This window comes from Brachycentrus maculatus, unplaced genomic scaffold (genome assembly GCF_059751285.1).
Source record: "Brachycentrus maculatus isolate JH-2025_06_01 unplaced genomic scaffold, ASM5975128v1 h1tg001723l, whole genome shotgun sequence".
Lineage (NCBI taxonomy): Eukaryota > Metazoa > Arthropoda > Insecta > Trichoptera > Brachycentridae > Brachycentrus > Brachycentrus maculatus.
The window spans coordinates 1-21,749 of NW_028282325.1; the positions used below are offsets into that span (position 1 = coordinate 1).

Here is a 21,749-nt window from a genome sequence, read left to right on the forward strand (position 1 = left end):
TTCCGTTTGGGAAAAAGTCAACCATTCCAATCCAAATATAAATGAAAACCAGTCCCAGGTGAGATTTATTACAAACTAACAATGTTATTAGAATATAAGTGTGTCCGCCTCTGTAGTACAGAGGATAGCCATTCGGCTACCATACTGGAGGTCCCGGGTTCGATTCTCAAGGAGGTCCAAACAAAGTGATCATTCACTCTTACATTTATTTGCTATTAGCCTGTACTGGTACCTGAAGCGCAGGACTAATCCTCTTGCCTTCGAGTAATTAATGATCAATGTAACATTACCTCTATTCCACGTGGTCCCCTACGCACCTTTTGGTACGGATAATTGATTTAATTTGATCTTTATTCCAAGCCTCAAGATAAAGAGTTCAGGTCTTCAAGGTTTATATACTATTTAAAATACAGCGAAATAATAATAAAAAACTGAATATAGCATCACTGCAAGAATAACAAAATAAATAACAATACATACAATAAATGTAAAATTAAGTGAAATTAAAGTATCTAAAAAACACACACACACACATACACACGCACACATATAAGTATATTTAATAATAATAATAAAACCCTTACCGCACCGCAATGGTGCATAGGGCACTGCTTCATATAAACGCAGTGTTATCTCGATCGATTAAACATGAAGGAAGGTGATCAGCCCTCCACTTCAGGTACCAGTCCAGTGTAATATTGAATAAATATAATAGTGAAAAAATCACTTATATATTTATTAAACCCCCCTGGGGATCGAACCCGGGACCTCCAGAACGGTATTTATATATATATATATATATAAATATATATATATATATATATATATATATATATACATATATATATATATATATATATATATATATATATATATATATATATATATATATATATATGTATATATATATATATATATATATATATATATGTATATATATATATATATATATATATATATATATATATATATATATATATATATATATATATTTATGTAACATTAATTAATAAGGGTAAAGATTCGAAGACACGTATAAGGGGTTATCATTTCAAACTAGCTTTTTACCATCCGATTGATATTTTTCAACTATCGTTATTCTTATTAGAGTTTACATTCATGTTTACATGAAAATAATATATGTATTACCATAAATATTATACCGTATTATTGCAGCGACCTTCTGAAAACCTAATGAGGGAGAGAAACAACAATATGCCTAATACTATCATCCATGAAATCTATGGAACTCGGGTAAGTTTGATTATCTATTTACCTAAAGGTTTTACAATGATAATTTTGTCTATTAAGATATACAACGTACTAATCACCGTGCATCTTCTTCATACAAGTACCTGCCGGGCATCTATCTCTTTTCACTTGTTCATCCCTCTGGCAGAAGAATTAAGGCCGAGATCTCGAGCTTATCTCAAGCGTTCAAATCAGAATCCGCCCAGCCGCGGTCAGGGCTGCACGTATCACTGAATGTGAATGTGTGATATGTGTAATAGTTTGAATGATCAAGATAACATTGCGTTTATATAATGCAGTACCCTATGCACCAACGGGTACGAATGATTGATTGGGTGCGATTTTTTTTTCAGAGACCTCTCCAACTCCCCTCTTGGGGACAGAGAAATAATATTGCTAAAAGAAATAAGAAGGAAGACACTGAAAGGGGGGTAAGTTATTTTTCAAATCATGTACTTTATCATTTTCAAATAATCTTTTAATATATTCAAACTTGTGTTTTTATTATTCACACAAAGATTTCAATTTTATACTATTTCTGTGAGCCTAAGCGGCTCATTATTAGAAATAGGTAATAAATTGTGGTAGAGTGGGTTCGGACCAGAAAACTCTGACTTGAGAGTCCGTGACACTAACCACGGGACCACAACCCGACCAATATTTTTTCAATTAAAATAAGTATTACATACTTGTAACATTATTTTAGAGTCTCGCTGACAATTGGGGACAAAATGTAAATTTTTCTCAAAATATGAAGAAGGAGGAGATTGACACTGCTGTAAGTTTTTTATTTCAATTTTTTTACAAATCAATGCAATGGTCAGCACTCTTGGCTACCTTACTGGAGGTCCCGGGTTCGATTTTAAGGGGGGTCAAATAAATAGATGATATTTTTTTCACTCCAATATTTATTCAATATTATCCTGGACTAGTAGTTGAAGTAAAGGGCTGATCACCTTTCCTTTATGTGTTTATGATCAAGATATCACTGTGTTTATATGGCCCATCGGGTGCGGATGAGGGTTTGAAGATACAATAAAAATAAGTATTACATATATGTAACATTATTTTAGAGTCTCGCTGAAATGGCAACTTGGGGACATAATGCCAGTTTTTGCCAAAATGTGAAGAAAGAAGATATTGAAACTACTGTAAGTTTTTTATTTCAAAATATTTACAAATAAGTGTAATGGTCAGCACCCTTGGCTACCTTACTGGAGGTCCCGGGTTCGATTCCCAGGAGGTCAAATAAATATAAGAGATTTTTTCACCCCAATATTTATTCAATATTATCGTGGACTAGTAGTTGAAGTAAAGGGCTGATCATCTTTCCTTTATGTGTTTATGATCAAGATAACACTGTGTTTATATGGTGCAGTGCCCTATGTACCATCGGGTGCGGATGAGGGTTCGGAGATACAATAAAAATAAGTATTACATATATGTAACATTATTTTAGAGTCTCGCTGAAATGTCAACTTGGGGACATAATGCCAGTTTTTGCCAAAATGTAAAGAAAGAAGATATTGAAACTGCTGTAAGTTTTTTATTTCAAAATATTTACAAATAAGTGTAATGGTCAGCACCCTTGGCTACCTTACTGGAGGTCCCGGGTTCGATTCCCAGGAGGTCAAATAAATAGAAGAGATTTTTTCACCCCAATATTTATTCAATATTATCCTGGACTAGTAGTTGAAGTGAAGGGCTGATCACCTTTCCTTTATGTGTTTATGATCAAGATATCACTGTGTTTATATGGCCCATCGGGTGCGGATGAGGGTTTGAAGATACAATAAAAATAAGTATTACATATATGTAACATTGTTTTAGAGTCTCGCTGAAATGTCAACTTGGGGACTTAATGCCAGTTTTTGCCAAAATGTGAAGAAAGAAGATATTGAAACTGCTGTAAGTTTTTTATTTCAATTTTTTTTTACGAATAAGTGTAATGGTCAGCACCCTTGACTACCTTACTGGAGGTCCCGGGTTCGATTCCCAGGAGGTCAAATAAATAGAAGAGATTTTTTCACCCCAATATTTATTCAATATTATCGTGGACTAGTAGTTGAAGTAAAGGGCTGATCATCTTTCCTTTATGTGTTTATGATCAAGATAACAAACACTGTGTTTATATGGTGCAGCGCCCTATGTACCATCGGGTGCGGATGAGGGTTCGGAGATACAATCAAAATAAGTATTACATATTTATCAAAAATGTAAAAAAAATAAGATAACTACAAAAAAATAAGATGACTCATAGGTAGTGATCAAATGAATATTTTTCTCTAGTTCGAACCTCTATTTTCTGATTTTGATCCAGTCACCTAGTAACGAACCGGACGGGGGGTGTTGACGAAAAGTAGTATAGATGAGATTCAGAAAGTAGACCTGAAGGCTGACACCGCTTTTAGGACTCCACCACCGAATTATATATGTATATATTCATATATATATGGATATATAAATATATATATATATTTATATATTTATATATATATATTTATATATATATATATATATATATATATATATATATATATATATATATATATATATATATATATATATATATATATATATATTAAATAAATTCAATTTAAAATAAACGAAATAAAAAGTTAACATTTTGAGTATGTCCAAATGCTTGTTCACAAATCTGGATCATCTCCACTCAGGAGTTATTTTTAGATTTTTATCAAAAATGTAAAAAAAATAAGATAACTGGTCAAATTAAGCTACATTAAAAATCATGTTTTCTGGCGGTTCTCAGTAAGTGATCACTTAACCAACTTATGATAGATAATAAGCCTTGTAAATACCCAGACTTCCGTATTCTTCTTCATCTATACTAAGATGTCAAAAATAATACATCTCTTTGTTACAGAAGCCCTTTGAATGCTCAAACAGTGGACTAAAAGATATTCATACAAATGAAGGCTCTCCCAATGAAGTAAAGGTTTTATATTTTTTATTATTATTTTAATCTATTAAATATGTAATTCCATAACATCTGTAGCAATATGTACTTATGTGCACAAAGCAGAAAAAACACATACAAAAATTTAGTACAAAATTAATTTTGTAAGCGATAAGTTGGTTTGCAAATAAAAGCCCATCAGCGAAATTTAAACCATTTATATGTGAAAGTGAAGCATGAAGTTGTCAAAAAAAGAATGAAAGTAGATGGAATGCAGTCGAAATCCAATTTCTCAGACGAATGTCAGACGAATGTGCGGCAAAACAATGTATGATAGATGTTGAAATGATGAAATAAGGAAATAATGCAAAGCTGTGAGATAAACATTATCCATCAAATTAAGAAAGGTGTGTTGAAATGGCTTGGACATGTGGAACAAATGTGTGAGTAAGTACAGTAAAACAAACGTATGAGGCGAATGTAGTTAGCAAACAGGAGCAGAGGAAGACCAAACCAAACTTGTCAGATCAAATATTTGAAAGTAGTTACGTTAGGTTAGTCGGAATAATCGGCGGGTATGTATGAGGAGAATCATGAATGTGGAATAGGCGAAGTTGTTGAATAATAGTTTGCAAAGATGGAGTAGTGAGGCATTCTATTCTATTCGCCTACCTCTGCGGTCAGTAGCATGATGGTTAGTTAGTCATAAGTTATTTTGGCACAATATGCTAATTTCTGTCTTGTGATAAGTAATTTTTTTTTACAGATTTTTTTTAGCGAGTTTTGTCGAGAGACTTAAAAAAGCTCCTTATTTGATTCTTCGCATAAAACTTGATACACATATACTTACCTTTTTCCGTAATATTACACACATTCATTTTTTTATAGATTACTCCTGAGTTCGCAACTTGGGGGCAAAAACCATTTCTGCCTTTCAATGTCCAAGGAATACAAAACGAAAAGGTTTATATTTTAATTAAAAAGTTTTTTTTATGATACACAATTTTATTAATTTAAATCCGCCAATTTTTTCATTATTTAATGAATTTTTAAAGTTTTTTGTTTGTATTAAATAAAAAAAACAATCCTGATAGAAAGTTGTATCTCAAATTTTAAAATAAATTTATTAGAAAGAAAAATTATAAACCTAAAATATAAATAAATGTTCTTAATAATATATGTACATACATGCAATGAGATATAATGACATACTCGAACTTATGTATTTTAGAAGTCACAACTAAGAGCTTGGAAAGAAGACTCTTCCATATTGAAGCTTTGGGACCATCCACCGCCTACGAATTCGCAAGAGGTAAGAAAAAAGCATCACGCAATTGAATAAAAATTACATATATAGACAGTGGTAGGATTTAGCCGGTTCGCACCAGTTCGCCAGAACCGGTGCCTACATTTTTTAGAGTTCGCCGAACCGGTCCATAACCCTTTGTTGTCACACAATATTCCGATTGAGATAATGTATCGGAGCACGATTGATTTGATAGGTCTCCTATTAGATACCTGGGACCCAGTTCCATCAGTATAAACATAGTTAAGAAAATGTAACCACACAGCTGATGACACTAGGATTAAAAAATGGAAAATCAAAGCATGTAGACTGTAGACGACAACCAAAAGGCATTTTGGAAGTTTTTAAATAAAACTGAGGGAATTATTATTTTAGTTATTTTAAGTAGATGTAGATATTTACTTTGTTACAGAACTTGTATACAGGGTGTCCCATAATTCTCGTATTCCTTTTAAGGGGTGTTAGGCCAACTTATGGCCAACTTATGACTCACCAAAAAATTAAAATATGACCTCAGTAAAAGTGCCTTAGTTTTCATATATATATATATATATATATATATATATATATATATATATATATATATATATATATATATATATATATATATATATATATATATATATATATATATATATATATATATATATATATATATATATATATATATATATATATATATATATATATATATATATATATATATATATATATATATATATATATATATATATATATATATATATATATATATATATATATATATATATATATATATATATATATATATATATATATATATATATATATATATATATATATATATATATATATATATATATATATATATATATATATATATATATATATATATATATATATATATATATATATATATATAACGTGGTAATATTTTCCTTTTGAAAATTAAGTGTAAATAATATGTAAAGTGGGTGTATAATAATAAAATAAACAATGTGTTGCTTTGTAATTAAAGTTTATTCTTAATTTATCTTTATAATAATTTTTATATCTATCTATCTATCTATCTATCTGATTCTGACAGTTAATAATATTATCGGAAGTCTTTTGTTTAATTCTGAGCGACGCATGCGGCATCTGGTGGTAGAACTGTTTTATGTAGGTACTTTTTGTAAGTACTTAATAAAATGTATAGGTAGGTACCTAGTTATTTTATTACATCTCCCCCCTTGGGGATGAAAATTCATAGTAAAATTTTCACTCGTCCTCCGGATCATCTTCTTGTATAAGTTTAGTGATATGATAAAGTTTTTTTTTTTTTTCTTTCTTTCTTTTTTCCTTCTTTTTTTTCTTTCTTGTTTTTTTTCTTTCTTCCTTTTTTTTCCTTTTTTTTTCGTTCTTTTTTTTTTCTTTTTTTTTTGTATTTTTTTTTTTCTTGACCCTTTTAAAGTAGACACAGTTTTTCTCAATCCATTTGTTTTTTTCTTTTGAATTCCTTCATTTTTATTCAGATCTCTTAAAGTATCTTCTAATATAACCAAATGTACAACTTTTAATTGTTCATCTGCATTTTTATTCGATTCTAAAACTGGATTCCGGCTTAGACAATCTACTTCTAAATTCTTCTTTCCTGGAGTATATTTTATTTCATCTTTCGTAGAAGTTTTTTCTACTTTATTTTTATTTTCATTTTTCAAGCACTGTTTCTGTGTTATTTGTATGTCTTCATTTTTATTCTGATCTTTTGAAATATCTTCTAATTTAACCAAATTTACAACTTTTAATTGTTCATCTGCATTTTCATTCGATTTTAATACTGGATTCCTGCTTAGACAATCTACTTCTAAATTCTTCTTTCCTGGAGTATATTTTATTTTATCTTTCGTAGAAGCTTTTTCTACTTTATTTTTATTTTCATTTTTCAAGCACTGTTTCTGTGTTATTTGTATGTCTTCATTTTTATTCTGATCTTTTAAAATATCTTCTAATTTAACCAAATTTACAACTTTTAATTGTTCATTTGCATTTTCCTTCGATTCTAATACTGGATTCCTGCTCATACAATCTGCTTCGAAATTCTTCTTTTCTGGAGTATATTTTATTTTATATTTTGTAGAAATTTTTTCCACATTATTTTTATTTTCATTCTTCAAGCACTGTTTCTGTGTGATTTGTAAATCTTCATTTTTATTATTAATCTTATCATCGTCCTTTGTTTTAAACCAGCATGTTGCTTCAGGGTGATATCGAGTTCCCTTATTTAATTTTTCACAAATCTTACATGGACTTTTATCTTTAATTTTATCACTAGTTCTTAGATTTCCACGTCTTCTTTGATTATCTTCTAATCGTTTTCTTTGATCATCTTCTAATTTTTCTCTCTCACTCCGAACATATTGTAGTAATTGTTTTAATACATCTAATGTTTCATAATCCATTTCCATTTAACAAAATTGTCGTTTTATAACGTGGTAATATTTTCCTTTTGAAAATTAAGTGTAAATAATATGTAAAGTGGGTGTATAATAATAAAATAAACAATGTGTTGCTTTGTAATTAAAGTTTATTCTTAATTTATCTTTATAATAATTTTTATATCTATCTATCTATCTATCTATCTGATTCTGACAGTTAATAATATTATCGGAAGTCTTTTGTTTAATTCTGAGCGACGCATGCGGCATCTGGTGGTAGAACTGTTTTATGTAGGTACTTTTTGTAAGTACTTAATAAAATGTATAGGTAGGTACCTAGTTATTTTATTACATATATATATATATATATATATATATATATATATATATATATATATATATATATATATATATATATATATATATATATATATGTGTATAAACCATATGTACATTTGTGTTTCAGTCTGAACATAATGATGGCCGCTTTAAGTACGATGAAAATGGAATACCTGTCGATCGTTCAAAACAGGACTCACAAATTCAAGGACCTCAAACAACACGCCTCGAAAGGGCAATAATGGTAATTTTATAAAACTTAATTTTTTCTTCAAATGGCGGAAAACATTCATGATTTTTATTATAAAACATAACAAACTCGTTCAAAACATATCTTCATACATTTTTAATGTCTAATTGTTGAAATAATTTGTAACGGTATGCATTACGTTTTGTCTTATTTATTTTCCCTTATGCGATTTTTTATTAATTACAATAAATATCATTTAAAATTCATGGGGATACAAAATACTCTATGGCATACAGCATACTTGCCATAGTTTGTACCAAAAACATAAAATAGATTAATGTTATGCTGTAATTTTACAGTGAAAAACTATTAATAAAATCATTTGTCCACCTTTTACAACTTTTTAGCATCCATATACATGTATGCCTCCGGGTTTGATTTTCGGGGATTTAAAATAAATATCAGTGATATATAAATATATGTATATATATATATATATATATATATATATATATATATATATATAAATATATATATATATATATATATATATATATATATATATATATATATATATATATATATATATATATATATATATATATATATATATATATGTTTTTATATATATATATATATATATATATATATATATATATATATATATATATATATATGTATTTATATATTTATATAAATATATATATATATATATATATATATATATATATATATATATATATATATATATATATATATATATATATATATATATATATATATATATATATATATATATATATATATATATATATATATATATATATATATATATATATATATATATATATATATATATATATATATATATATATATATATATATATATATATATATATATATATATATATATATATATATATATATATATATATATATATATATATATATATATATATATATATATATATATATATATATATATATATATATATATAAATGTACGTGACTTCCTGCGACATAACCTCTCTTTTGTCAGTTTCCTTGGTGGTCCAGGTGAATATACGATTTTTGGACTTAGTTAGCCAATTGCACAATTTAATAAATTTTTTAATATATTTTTTTGAATTTTAAATTCTTTTGCATTTCGAAACACATCATAAAAAAAATTAATACAATAAAAGATCCAACAGGGGCATGGCATATGTGTGGGTATACATAATATTTAAGATTATAATAAAGGGAACTGGCAAGAATACAATATATATTTTCATAAATTAAATTAGATGAAAATTGCTAATTAAAACTAAAAATATTTGATTTTAACAGAAAACAAAAAATCAAAAAGATCAAAATGAAAAAAGTTAGCAAATATGAGTTATTATTATTATTATTTCGAAAAACTATAGAAACAACAACGATCTAGGCAACAACTAACTTACCCTGTTTCAGAAAGATAGCAATCCATATGTTTAAAAATAAAATAAAATATTTTAATAAATCTATAAACAAATATAATAAAATAATGCATGGTTCCGGCACATAAAGCGCAAAGAGTTACATATTTTGTTTTTAAAAAAATACGCATTTATTTCAGCGCCCTTCATGCTCGAAAAATAATTCAGATGGAGATTTTCGTGATACGGAGAATCAATGCGAGGATGGCCCGTGGAAATCTACAGGAGAAAAAAATAACTTCATCTAAAAGGAATACCAAACACTGAAAATACTTTTTTACATTGTTTCGTTTGTTATAAATATACTCAGTTTCTGTTTACTTAATTAAAAGAAATTTTGTACGCATAATACAATTATGTGTGTTACCTACTACATATTGTATAAAATAACATTAAGTAACAATAGATTTTATCATACTTTACGATTTTTTATTAAATCTGTTTTATATGTTTTTTTTTAATATAAAGTCACATTTCTATTTAGTCATAACAGTTTTTTTTCTTGGTAAAGTATAATTTTGTGAACACGAGGACCTGTGATTAAAAACTACATTACTGTATAAAACTTTTAAAAATTTGAGCAATGTATTCGTATTTATCAATCTTAGGAAACCAAATCGAAAAACGCTTGATTGAGACGAAAAACATCAATATTGCGGTGATGAATGAAAAAATGATCATTCAAATCCATGCGTCTGCCACGCGCCACCCTGTATATTATAATACTATTTTTTTTGGTATTCATTCGTTGACAACACGTCATCACTTTCTGTTAAAAAAAGTAAGGCTCCTTTACTTGAAGATATATGACCCTGTAGTCAGGAGAAATCATGGATAAAAAAGGCCCGGCAGTTAGATTTGCATACATCTGGGAAACCCTTAATAGCTCATAGAAACGCGTTTATTAAATGTTTTGCGAATGCATATGGAAGGCCATCAAGTTTATCTACAGTTCCCGGTGTCAGCGAAATTTTCTCTGTGTGTTTATCAACCACATAATAAATATTATAGATTAGATTAATAATATGAAATAATCATTATTACTTTATTGCTTTTAAGACTTTTTTGTATGATCGCTAAATGCTTCAATGATGCAAATGCTTAATTTTTATTATTACATAGTTAGCTAACAAGCGCAATAGCGTTCCTACCTGAAGATGATCTTAATCCTTACAAAAATCCAATACAGCGTTTTAGAATCCCCATTTTTAATGTGCTTTTATTGCTTGACATTTATCGATATATTTTAACTGTACGCCTTTGTTATACTCATATATTTTTAATGTACGCTTTTATTTTACTTGAAGATTTTTTTACTAGAAATTTCTTTAGCACCGACAAGACACACAAGGTGGCTTGGTGGGTCTCTGCAAAAAATCGGAATATGTAATAATTGTGATTTAAATGAATGTATAAAAAAAACAAGGAACTTTCTAGTAAAAAAAACTTGTACTAAATCATTTATTAATTGTATTTTTACTATTAATTGTATTTTTATATTTTTACTATCCAAAATAAAATTACTTTCTATATCATTTTGTTTCTTTTTCATGTATTTTTTTTCTATATAATTTTGTTTCTTTTTCTTGTATTAATATTTCAGATTTTTCATGCCTCAAGAAAATTATTGAATTAATTAAGTCTGATTCTTCTCAAAGTAAATAGTACTTGTAGGGAGATGATCAAGTTCAGTGATATTGGCATGGAGTTTCATGCGTTATATTATACATGAGGGTATTTAAGTACAAAAATGTATTTTTTGGCAGAGAAAAATATGTTTTAAGGCTTCATTATGTTTGTGCACCAAAGGCATTCAATTTTTAAATATGTCTTTTTGAGTGCATAAACCTAAGCTCCTGATCCTAGAGTTATGTTGACTGTAACTATCGCTGGACACTGTCCTCTCCCCTAAATAATCAAGCAGTATGAAAAACATATATTTTCAATCAATATATTTTCAGCAGTATAATTTACAAAAAAATTTAAGTTAATAAGAATTATTGAAATACATTTTTGCTATGTATGTGTAGATAAATGATTGTTAATATCTCAGTTGATAAAAAAATGCCATAAATTGATAAGAGAAATTTACAAAAATACATATACATGTTGTGAAGATATCATATTATATCAGGGCTGGTATTCCATATGGCAGTACACAATTTAACTACGCAGTGTAGATAACGCTACACAGTGTAGCTAACGCTACGCAGTGTAGTTAACGCTAACGTTAAAGCTACGGAGTGTAGCTAACGCTAACGCTATAGCTACGCAGTGTAGTTAACGCTAACGTTAAAGCTACGGAGTGTAGCTAACGCTAACGCTATAGCTACGCAGTGTAGCTAACGCTAACGCTATAGCTACGCAGTGTAGCTAACGCTAACGCTATAGCTACGCAGAGTAGCTAACGCTAACGCTATAGCTACGCAGTGTAGCTAACGCTAACGCTATAGCTACGCAGTGTAGCTAACGCTAACGCTAAAGCTACGCAATGTAGCTAACTTTACTGCTTGGCTTCTATTTCTAATGATTTTGGCATTTTTAAACGGTCTTCAATCGTTATCGTCAAAATGTTTAAAGATAGGTCTCAAAAAACATTTATTATTATTATTAACCATATACGCTCCCTATGTGAAGCATATGGTGTCCACAAACCGTCTCCAGGCGCTTCTGTCGGCTACCAGCTCCCTTGCAACCCGCCAAGTCAGGTCTGCATCCCAAAGTTCTGACGAGAACTGCCAACGAATTGTCACATGTGGTCATCCTGGGCGATGCAAACCTGATGCCTTGTAAAAGAGGTAAGCTTGATTAAGGCTCTCGGGAGGCATGCGGAGTACATGGCCAAGCCAACTGAATCGCCTTCTCTTGACGACAGTTGTGACTAAGAGTTTCTGCCTCCTACTTCTTATCTCTTCTGATGGTGGTTCTTATGATGGTTTGACTTTGTGAGGAATGAAGAGATAAGAGAGAGAAAAAACATTTGATGAATGTTTATTTTTTACTGAATGGAAGTATGGTCAAAGTTATGTTCACTACAATTTAAAATATTCCAATTGAAAGCCTAGTTTTGAAATAAAAAAATAAAAAAATGATTTGTGAGAAAGATAAGATTATAATATAATAGACGATTCTGGAATGCCCATGTCAATAAAATGCAAGAAAATAGAGTGGCTCGTATTGCTCTTCAAGAGAATCCAGATGGAAGAAAACCACCTGGAAGACCTCCAAAGCGATTGCGTGACAGCTGGCAGTCCACATCACAAGAGACCGATAACGTAACAAACAGATTCAAGGATCTAGAAATATTAAGTATATATATATATTTTTTTAAATAATACCATTTCCTCAAAATGCAAAAACAACACTTTCTGCCCTATAGCGGGTAAATATTAAGTTAAAAATATGCCTCTTTTGCTGGGATAAAGTACATTTTCTGGGCATTCCGAAAGCATGCACAGCTGAAAATTGATTATTTTTGATTTATGACTTTCTTGAAAGCAGTGAGAAACATGTGTAGTCATCACATAAACTAACCTGTGACAGATTGTAAACCCTATAAATACCCAGACATCCATACTCTTCTTCATCTACGTTAAAATGTCAATAGTCCTTATGTATTGTATTTATAATGTATTCATCCGAAACCTCTAGCTTCTCGGGAATAAATGACTGCAATAAAATGTGCAAGGACAATAACGATCCTAGAACATGTACTTAAATGGTTAAATTTTATGAAATCGAACTACAAACTTAAATACCTTAATGACGCCAGCTCCCATTTGTATGAAAGCGAAAGCGGAAAACCTGAAAGACAAAACCATCATGCCGGATCGCAAAATCCTCATTTGCCTCAGAGCGGAAAATGAGAATAAAAGTCCCGTCTGAACTGTGCTAGTCTGGAAGTTGGAAGTTGGCCATCCAAAATGACGAGGAGCTTAACAAGCTGCCCTCCAGCGTGACGACCATCGTTCAGGAAGGTATCCTGCCCAACACCTTGGCCATTCTCGTTTTAATTTGTCGGCTCATCATTTCCCCGCTCCAGACTCGATGGCCCGAGACCTATTGAGGCCGTTTAAATCCATTTATTTTTTGTTTACCATTATCATCATCATCCTATTATTATTATTAATATCCATATAAGCGCCCTTGAGGTAGTATTTTACGAAAATGGCGCTAAACAAATTATTATTATTATTATGTAGTATGTTTTAAAATAAATGAAAATAGTTTGGGCTCCAGTTTATTTGGAGCTCTGTGTACGACGCTATCCTTGTCCGAGTGAAATTATGGCCCGGTGCAGTAACGATTAAGGCGAGGGCAATAACCGAAACAAGTTACTCAACCAGGTAAGCAGAGGCTACTAATAAAGACTTATCCCAGAAAAGAGAAACACACTCGGTTCATAATTTCATATCAGGTGATAAGAGTGAAAGGAGATTAATATTAACAAAAAAAACAAAAATTGATTAACAAAGTCATCAACAAATTTATTCAGCAATATACTATGATTCAATAAAATATTATTGTGTATGTTTCATATTTACAAAGAAAATTTAAAAATAAATATGCAACTTAAATAATGGTATGGCGGCCTAAAATAGTCATGGACTGGACTTCTTATGGCAACTTTGTTTTGGTGGAGAGTCACATCTATTCTTGGAAGAGCTTTGGGAAGCATTCGGAGTAGAGGCAACATCGGCAGTGTCCATGGAAGCATTTTCGCAAGAGCAATCATCGTCGTCTTCATCCTTCATCAATTTTCTAGCCAATTTAATGGCTTGAAATTCATTATAATGTTTCTTTCGTTTATCTTGGAATTCTAAACGGATACGTCTCTCTTCCGGTGTTTCATTGTCATCTTCTTCAGAACTGGAAGAGTAATCCTTCCGCGGTTTGTTCATACCCGCAGCTAATTTGGCAGCGAGAATATTAGCGTCAATTTCGTCTCTGGTCGGGTTCAAGTCGGGATCGGAATATTCGGAATACGGTGTTTTTGGTTCTTCAATTTTCATATGTCCGTAGTCCTTATCCGGAGGGTGAAGCGTCGCTATTATATTCATTTCATCGAATCTTTGTTCTTTGGGTTTTTTAGAAGACGAGGGATGTTCTTGACGTTCGACACTACCAGACGATTTAAGAATACTTTTTGATGGACGCTTATTAATATTCTCCGTCATCTTGTCACTAAATAAATTTTGCTGCCGGTTAAACTTAAACTTATTATTAAACAAAATAACTAACCACTCCCAACAACCCAAAGTTTGACGTTTGTTAAATGCTGAAACCGAAATATTTAGTTAGAAGGCGTTCATTTACGAAACGTGCTCTTTTTACGATCACCCAGATCAGAATATTATGTAATATAATGAGCAAAGCTATGTGGTAGGTACTATCTTAAAAGTTTTCACAGCTAAAAAATTTATGTAGATTGTAAGTTATAAGGTTTTTATAAAAAAAAATAAATGTGTGAAAAATAAAAATATGATAAGAAACACAGTCGGTTAATTTTTTTTTTTATTTTAGCCACAATCGCTATCTGATTTGTGCATCAGCCACCATATAGGATAGTTGCGGTGTTAAATCGATCGTAATTATATGAAAGCAGTGTAATCTGCAATAAGCAGTGTCTCAATACTAAGCGCTCAAGATTTATGATGTAGGAGTGGAATACATTTGAAAGAATGCAAATGTCGTACATTATGGAGCTTTAGAATACGAGACGTTACTGTTTTATGGAATGAGAAAATAATGAAGATGATTATGATTTAGTACAGTAAACAGAAAAGCAAAATACCAGTAAAAGCTACAATACTATAGGTTGCATTTTCGTACTATGCTGGATTGTGTACGTTGCTGCTAATATTCCTTGTGGTCCCCATAAGTATGAAATGAGATTTCTCTAATACTTAGTGAATTATGTTTTATTTTAATTTAACTTCAAGGTTGAAACATTTTGCAACTAAAAACGTTAGCTTGAAATTGAAAATGGATCATAACATTTATAAAACGAGCATATATATTTATTTTCCAACCAACAGTTAAAAAAAATTAAAGTAAAAAAAGTGGTCACAAATAAATATTGGGAAAATGTAAGAAAGGTAAGTTAAATTAAACATAACATAACTCATAACCCCACAGCACAATTTATAAAATTATTTTTTATGTAGGTACTCATGGTTGTTGTTGATTATTGATTATTTTATGTGCATGGCTATGTAGGCAGCCTGTGATATCTCGCGGCCATCTTTGATTCCTGCGGTAAGAAGGGTATGAAGGGGAAAAAAATAAATTTTTCGATAGACCTTGCGCAGTAGCTATTTACCGAATGACGTATCCGAGGACCTGAATGGGCTAAATTATGACATCATGCTCAGAACAAGACGAGTTTAAAAATACCTTCTATCATTTCAACTGTGGTTTACCCCCTCCCCAACCATCAAAACATATGATTTCGGTAGGTAAACAAAACTTCACCAAGATGGCCGTTTTCCCGTCGTCTCGCGGACCATTCCATTATCACAGGTAATTTTTTTTGGAATCATTTGAAATAAAATGGTTTATACAAATATTATTAGTTTATATCATCTCTGTTTTGTTTCAGGTGTAAGATTTCAACTAGGCATTCTATATCAATCCAAAAGGAATCAATGTTTCACTGCCAAACATATATTGTGCAAGAAACGTAAGTTTAAATTATTTGCTGATGTTTATCATTTCTGCATTATCACTTTCATTATGTTGTGTAACGTTAAACTAATGTTTTTTTTTTAAATTATTATTTATAGTTTGTATGTAACTATACATTGAAATTAATCTTCGTATATTTAATCTTGAATTCAACCGAATTTAGACGGCCATTTTACTACGCACTTGTTTTCTCCGTTTAATTTTAAAATTATTCAAAATATTACATATTTATGTTATTATATTTTAATTGTAATGGTTTTTACAAATCTCTATTTTATTTCAGGGTGTATGGATAAGATTTCAATCAGGCATTATATAACAAAACGAATCTTCGTTTTTGTTTTTGAGTTTCGAGAATCGAATTTGTTTCGAGAATCCAAATCAAGAATTGATGTTTGAGATATACATTTTCCCTGTGAACGGACGAACGAAGGGATGTTATTTAATATCAGTGCGCTAGATTTAAATTTATCACTAATTGGATCCTTCCTCAACCTGCCTCTGCTAAACGAGTATTCTTTAGCAACGAAATACGACGTAAGTTAATTATCTGTTGATGTTTATTATGCTTATTTTATTACCTATTTTTTTTGTACTATGTTACACGCAATATATATACAATGACAGATTTAGAAGGGTTTGAAGTTCCTGATTTCCATAGGACAATACATAACAATGCCAAAGTGGTGAGGAGGATGTTTTACAATGGGTAGTTGCAGTCATCAAGAAGTACTTCTACTTGTATCATGATTGAAAGTGAAATAGCAGAAAAAGTGAACCTTAGAAGAGAGGATAAAAGCGAAGATAGCAAAGAAGAAATAACACTGCAAAAAATTAAGTTTTCAGTGTTAAGATCGCATCTCGATGATCTAATAACATTTATCAACTACTCGTCAGATAACGAAGTTCTACTATATTGTACACATTTTCGTAAATTTAGAGGGTTGATTAAAAAAAAAATTTGTTTTTTGAAAGAGTGCAAACAAAACATTTCATAGCAGGATTACTGAAAGCGTATCGATATCAAACAGCAACATCACTTCACGACGAGTGTTCGAAGACAATATTTTTTTTTAGTTTTGCATTGTTTATTTATATCTAAATACAGTGTTCATATTTTGAACAAGAAAAAAATGTTTATTTTAAACCTATTTTCTAACCTATTCTCTCCAATTAGTCCATTTTATCGAGGTTTTATTTCTCATATACATGTACATAGATTCTTGTGGCTCTATTACATACCCAATATTAATTTAATTATATTCTTACAGCTCTCCGTTCCGAGTTATCTAGTGCTAGCGGAGCTCTCTAATTATTATGACCAGCTAGCAGAGCCTCTTTGTTTACTCTTGAACCCCGGTGTTTGTATCTTTTTCTTTTGTGGAATCATTTATTTTACTTCAATAATATTTTAAAATCAATATATTATGTCTTGGTATTAATTAAGTTAAAATTTTCAGCTCTTTATTCCGTGTTACCGAGTACTAGCAGAGCTATCCAATGGAATCAGCAGCTAGCAGACCCTTTTTATTAGCTACTGAACCATGTGGTATGTATCTTCCCATTAATGTAATTATCAAATTTCTTATTCATTCGTTCTCATACACACCTTTTAATATTATACACGTTTCTGTGGAATTCTATGTTAAAATATTTTACTACTTTACATTTGATGGAATATAATTTATTTTAGGAGTACAGCCACCCGTTTTGTCAATTTTATTGGAGAATCGAGAGTTTCTAATCTGACTCCAAGGAATCAAAAGCTGAACATGGGCGATGAAGACGAAGAAGCAACTTCGATATGTTCAAAAGAAATCGACAACATTTGAACAATGGCACATGGCTGCTCGTAGATATAAAGAGGGGAAAGTATTAGTACAATACCTTTCGTTGTTAAATCTGATTCCTTATAGATTTATTTAATGTCAGATCAAACAATCGCATCGCCATAAAAGGTAAATGATATACCTGAAAAGATAAAGCTCTTGCTATCGCTTTATATACAGAAGGACCTAAGGGCTACAGGTTACTGGCTAAACTCTGCTTTGCGTTCTCCAGTAACCATTGAAAAATAACTATACTTAATTAGGCTGAAACCCGGCATTAATGACATATTATTTAATAATTTAAAAACAAAAGAATATAAAATTATATATTATTATTATGATATATCATAATAATGATAGATCAGTAAAAACTTGTAATTGTTATATTTTATGAAATGAGTCCTCATGTAAATTTCAATTTACGAAATGGATTTATCGAAGTGCAATGTTTTTCGATCACACTTTAACTATTAGGATAAAAGGGCTTTACACACCTTACAAGCAACCTCAATATTTTTCTTTTTTTGAAAGTGGTGCTAAACATGCAGATCTGAAGGGTATTGTTCTAACTACAAAGAAATTTATTTTATTTGGCCTTAAGCCTATAGCTATTGTGTGTGATCAGGTTACCACTGTGTTATTCTAAAATTGTTTAAATGAGGCCGATCTTATTTATTTATATCTAAAAGTACATTTCTATAATATATAGGTCCAAGAAAACTATTCAGTATTCCTGGTGACTTTACAATTCGATATATGTATTTAACAATATTTCTTTATTGATATGAAACATAAATACAATATTTGGTAATGCCTTAAGCACTTTCGTTTAAAGTAATGCACATTAGTTGTAAACAAGAAGGCTTTTTGGGACCTAGTTTGAGCACTACACTGAATTTTACTGTCCGGCAGTCAGGTTAGCATGAAAAAACGGATGATTGGCTTGTGCACTTGTCCGTCTTTCTCCGGATCGGTGCGCTCGATCGGTGCACGATCATGGTTAGCATGAACTCGATCACTAAAGCTAAACCGTTGAAATCATTTTTATTTGCATTAACCGGACTGCCAAACAGTAAAATTCCGTGTAGTGCACAAGCGCCCTTAGGGCGTTTGTCCACTACACGGCATTTTACCGTCCGGCACGTCAGTTAGCGTTTTTAAACGACGATTGGCTTGGATTGGCTTGTGCTTTACTCCATCTTTCTTCGGATTGGAGCTCTTGATAGGTGCGTGAACACGTTGCGCGTAAATTCAATCACGCTACACTGTCGTAGTCACTTTCACTTTTCAAAACCTGACTGCCGGAGGGTAAAATTCCGGGTAGTGGACAAGCGCCCTTTGTGTGTGTAATTTTAAGTACAATAATAATTTTATATATTCCTGTAATATTGTAATTTTCTTTGATTTGATCCAGAAGGTTATAGGTTTAAGAGAACTAAGAGTTCTTCTAACAACTCGAGTATGTAATTGGTTCACCTTCTGGTTCAGTCAAAGTATGGATATAATAAACCTTTTTACCAGCTAAATGATTTTTTCATTTTTCAATTTCATTGAATAATGTCAAAATCAATATAGCCTAAATATGTCATCAACATAAAACTCTGTAAAATGCGTATTTTGCCATTTTCCTGAAAAGGCGGGAAAATGACGAAACGCATTTTACAGAGTTTCATGTCGATGGCATTTTTAGGTTATTTTGATTTTGACATTTGAGCTTCTTCTTCCTTTTTGTCTCTATAAGGCTGTCGAGTGCATCGATCAGCTGATTTTTCTGCGTAGGTTATTTTTTAGTGTGAATAGTGAGAATATTTAATTTTCTTGATTTTTTTCAACATGTATAATCATTTACCATACTAATTTGACTGAGATGTCAATCTTTACTAGTATATAATCTTTGTATGTAGGTCTTGCTTACCATTTTTGGTTTTGTTTGAAAATGGCGTCCTGTTTTGAAGTCGATGACAGTTCGATCATTAGTACAAAAATGAAATCTACTATTAGGGAAGAATGACAACTTCTTAATACTTAATTATTATAATTAGCAATGGAACATAATAATTTAGGTGTTAAAACTTCGTTTGAAGATCAGGTAGCAATACGTCCCTCTATAATGGTTGACCTTTTTATATGTTATTCAATACATTCTACAAATTGCATCTATAGTTATTTTTAGTTTGCGAGTAGTGTAGTTCAAGTTTTCTATTCTAAAGTTCTGATAACTGACTCATTATGTTTCAACGTGTAATCGTCTTTTTGATTCTTCATCATTTATTGCCTGGTTTATTGTAAGTTAGTAGGGTTAATCTTGTAATAATTTCTTTGTTTCCAGCCAAATAACCCAGAGGAAAAATTCAACAACATGGACAATGTTCTTCAAATATTGAGTAAAAGAGATGATGAAAGTGAAGCCACAACATCAGTTATCCACACAGAAAGTGTCATTACTGATCTATGCTCAAAAAGTGCCCATTCCTCAGATGAAAACATTATTTTGTCCAAATTATCCATAATGGATGACATCTCAATCAAAGATCATTCTGAAATTCAGGAAAAAAACGAAACCACGGATCAGTGTGATAATAATAGTGCGGAAGAAGTTATTACAAATTCGTCACATTTAACCATTCCTAGTTTGAATTTAAATAGTTTATCCAGTGGCAAAACTATTACGTCTGGCAAAGATTCCAATCGGCCCGAAAGTGCACCGAGCCATGAAAGTAACTCAAACGCAGATATAGTCACACAGTCGGAAGATAATGAGCAGCTGGAAGCGCAGGACGTTCCCAACACATCCCTATCACAACCTGTCAGTGCAGATGGATCGAGTATCAGCAGTTCTATACATACTCGTCTCGACTCCATAGAGTTATCGCAGTCAATCGATGATAGTTTGCTAGCGAGCAAAGCAAATCCGACACCTGTGGTCCAAGTTAACGCACTAAATCCTCACAGCTCGGATGTTCCCCCCCTGAATCAAGAAGAATTAGCCACGGATCCTCCTTTACAATTAAACGCCGATTTCCAGGAGCTCGAGAAGGACAGCACGGGGAAGAGTGTATCATCATCCACGACATCGGAAGAGATTTTAAAATTGGATATAAGGGGACAAGCTACTGCCAAAAGAAACTTCCCTTTCTGCAAAATAATTTATTCTAATGTTGACAGTATTCTCAATCCGGTCAGTAGAAATAAATTTATAACTTTGAATGCGATAAATTTAGTTGGAAATCATGATCTAGATATATCAGAATATCAAGAAGATAGGAAAGATTTAAATTCTGAAAAAATAACATTTAAAGATATAAGTACCTATGACAGTGAAAACATCACAGTGGATAATGAGGATCCCGTGTATGCTGGAAATGAAGATTTCGAAC

The 21,749-nt window shown here is 30.8% G+C and overlaps 3 protein-coding genes and 1 long non-coding RNA gene across 6 annotated transcripts; 3 read left to right on the forward strand and 1 right to left on the reverse strand.

Annotated features, from left to right (window-relative positions):
• Positions 1-15: 15 nt before the first annotated feature.
• Positions 16-11,388, forward strand: LOC148298698 (uncharacterized). Its single transcript, XM_088276706.1, has 12 exons — positions 16-58; positions 1,177-1,254; positions 1,605-1,682; positions 1,958-2,029; positions 2,325-2,402; positions 2,711-2,788; positions 3,082-3,159; positions 4,136-4,201; positions 5,057-5,131; positions 5,400-5,480; positions 8,337-8,453; positions 9,997-11,388. The coding sequence occupies exons 2-12, from the start codon at positions 1,195-1,197 to the stop codon at positions 10,102-10,104; spliced, it is 891 nt and encodes a 296-aa protein (XP_088132832.1). The 5' UTR covers positions 16-58; positions 1,177-1,194; the 3' UTR covers positions 10,105-11,388.
• A 2,930-nt stretch (positions 11,389-14,318) lies between these two features.
• LOC148298699 (protein phosphatase inhibitor 2-like) lies at positions 14,319-15,150 on the reverse strand. Its single transcript, XM_088276705.1, has one exon. It carries the CDS (start codon positions 15,031-15,033, stop codon positions 14,458-14,460), a length of 576 nt encoding a protein of 191 aa, XP_088132831.1. The 5' UTR covers positions 15,034-15,150; the 3' UTR covers positions 14,319-14,457.
• A 1,102-nt stretch (positions 15,151-16,252) lies between these two features.
• LOC148298700 (uncharacterized) lies at positions 16,253-19,898 on the forward strand. Of its 3 annotated transcripts, XR_015839159.1 has the most exons (7): positions 16,311-16,378; positions 16,458-16,538; positions 16,827-16,873; positions 16,905-17,080; positions 17,815-17,904; positions 18,004-18,092; positions 18,237-19,898. It is a non-coding gene; the product is annotated as an uncharacterized LOC148298700 (long non-coding RNA). The 3 variants fall into 3 exon arrangements; XR_015839158.1 differs by having other exon boundaries at positions 16,827-17,080; XR_015839160.1 differs by lacking the exons at positions 16,311-16,378; positions 16,458-16,538 and adding an exon at positions 16,253-16,310 and having other exon boundaries at positions 16,827-17,080.
• A 426-nt stretch (positions 19,899-20,324) lies between these two features.
• Positions 20,325-21,550, forward strand: LOC148298701 (uncharacterized; the record flags this gene model as incomplete). Its single annotated transcript, XM_088276703.1, has 2 exons — positions 20,325-20,461; positions 20,702-21,550. Coding segments are annotated over exons 1-2 (894 nt in total), but the record flags the coding sequence as incomplete, so codon positions are not given.
• Between the last annotated feature and the right edge of the window lie 199 nt (positions 21,551-21,749).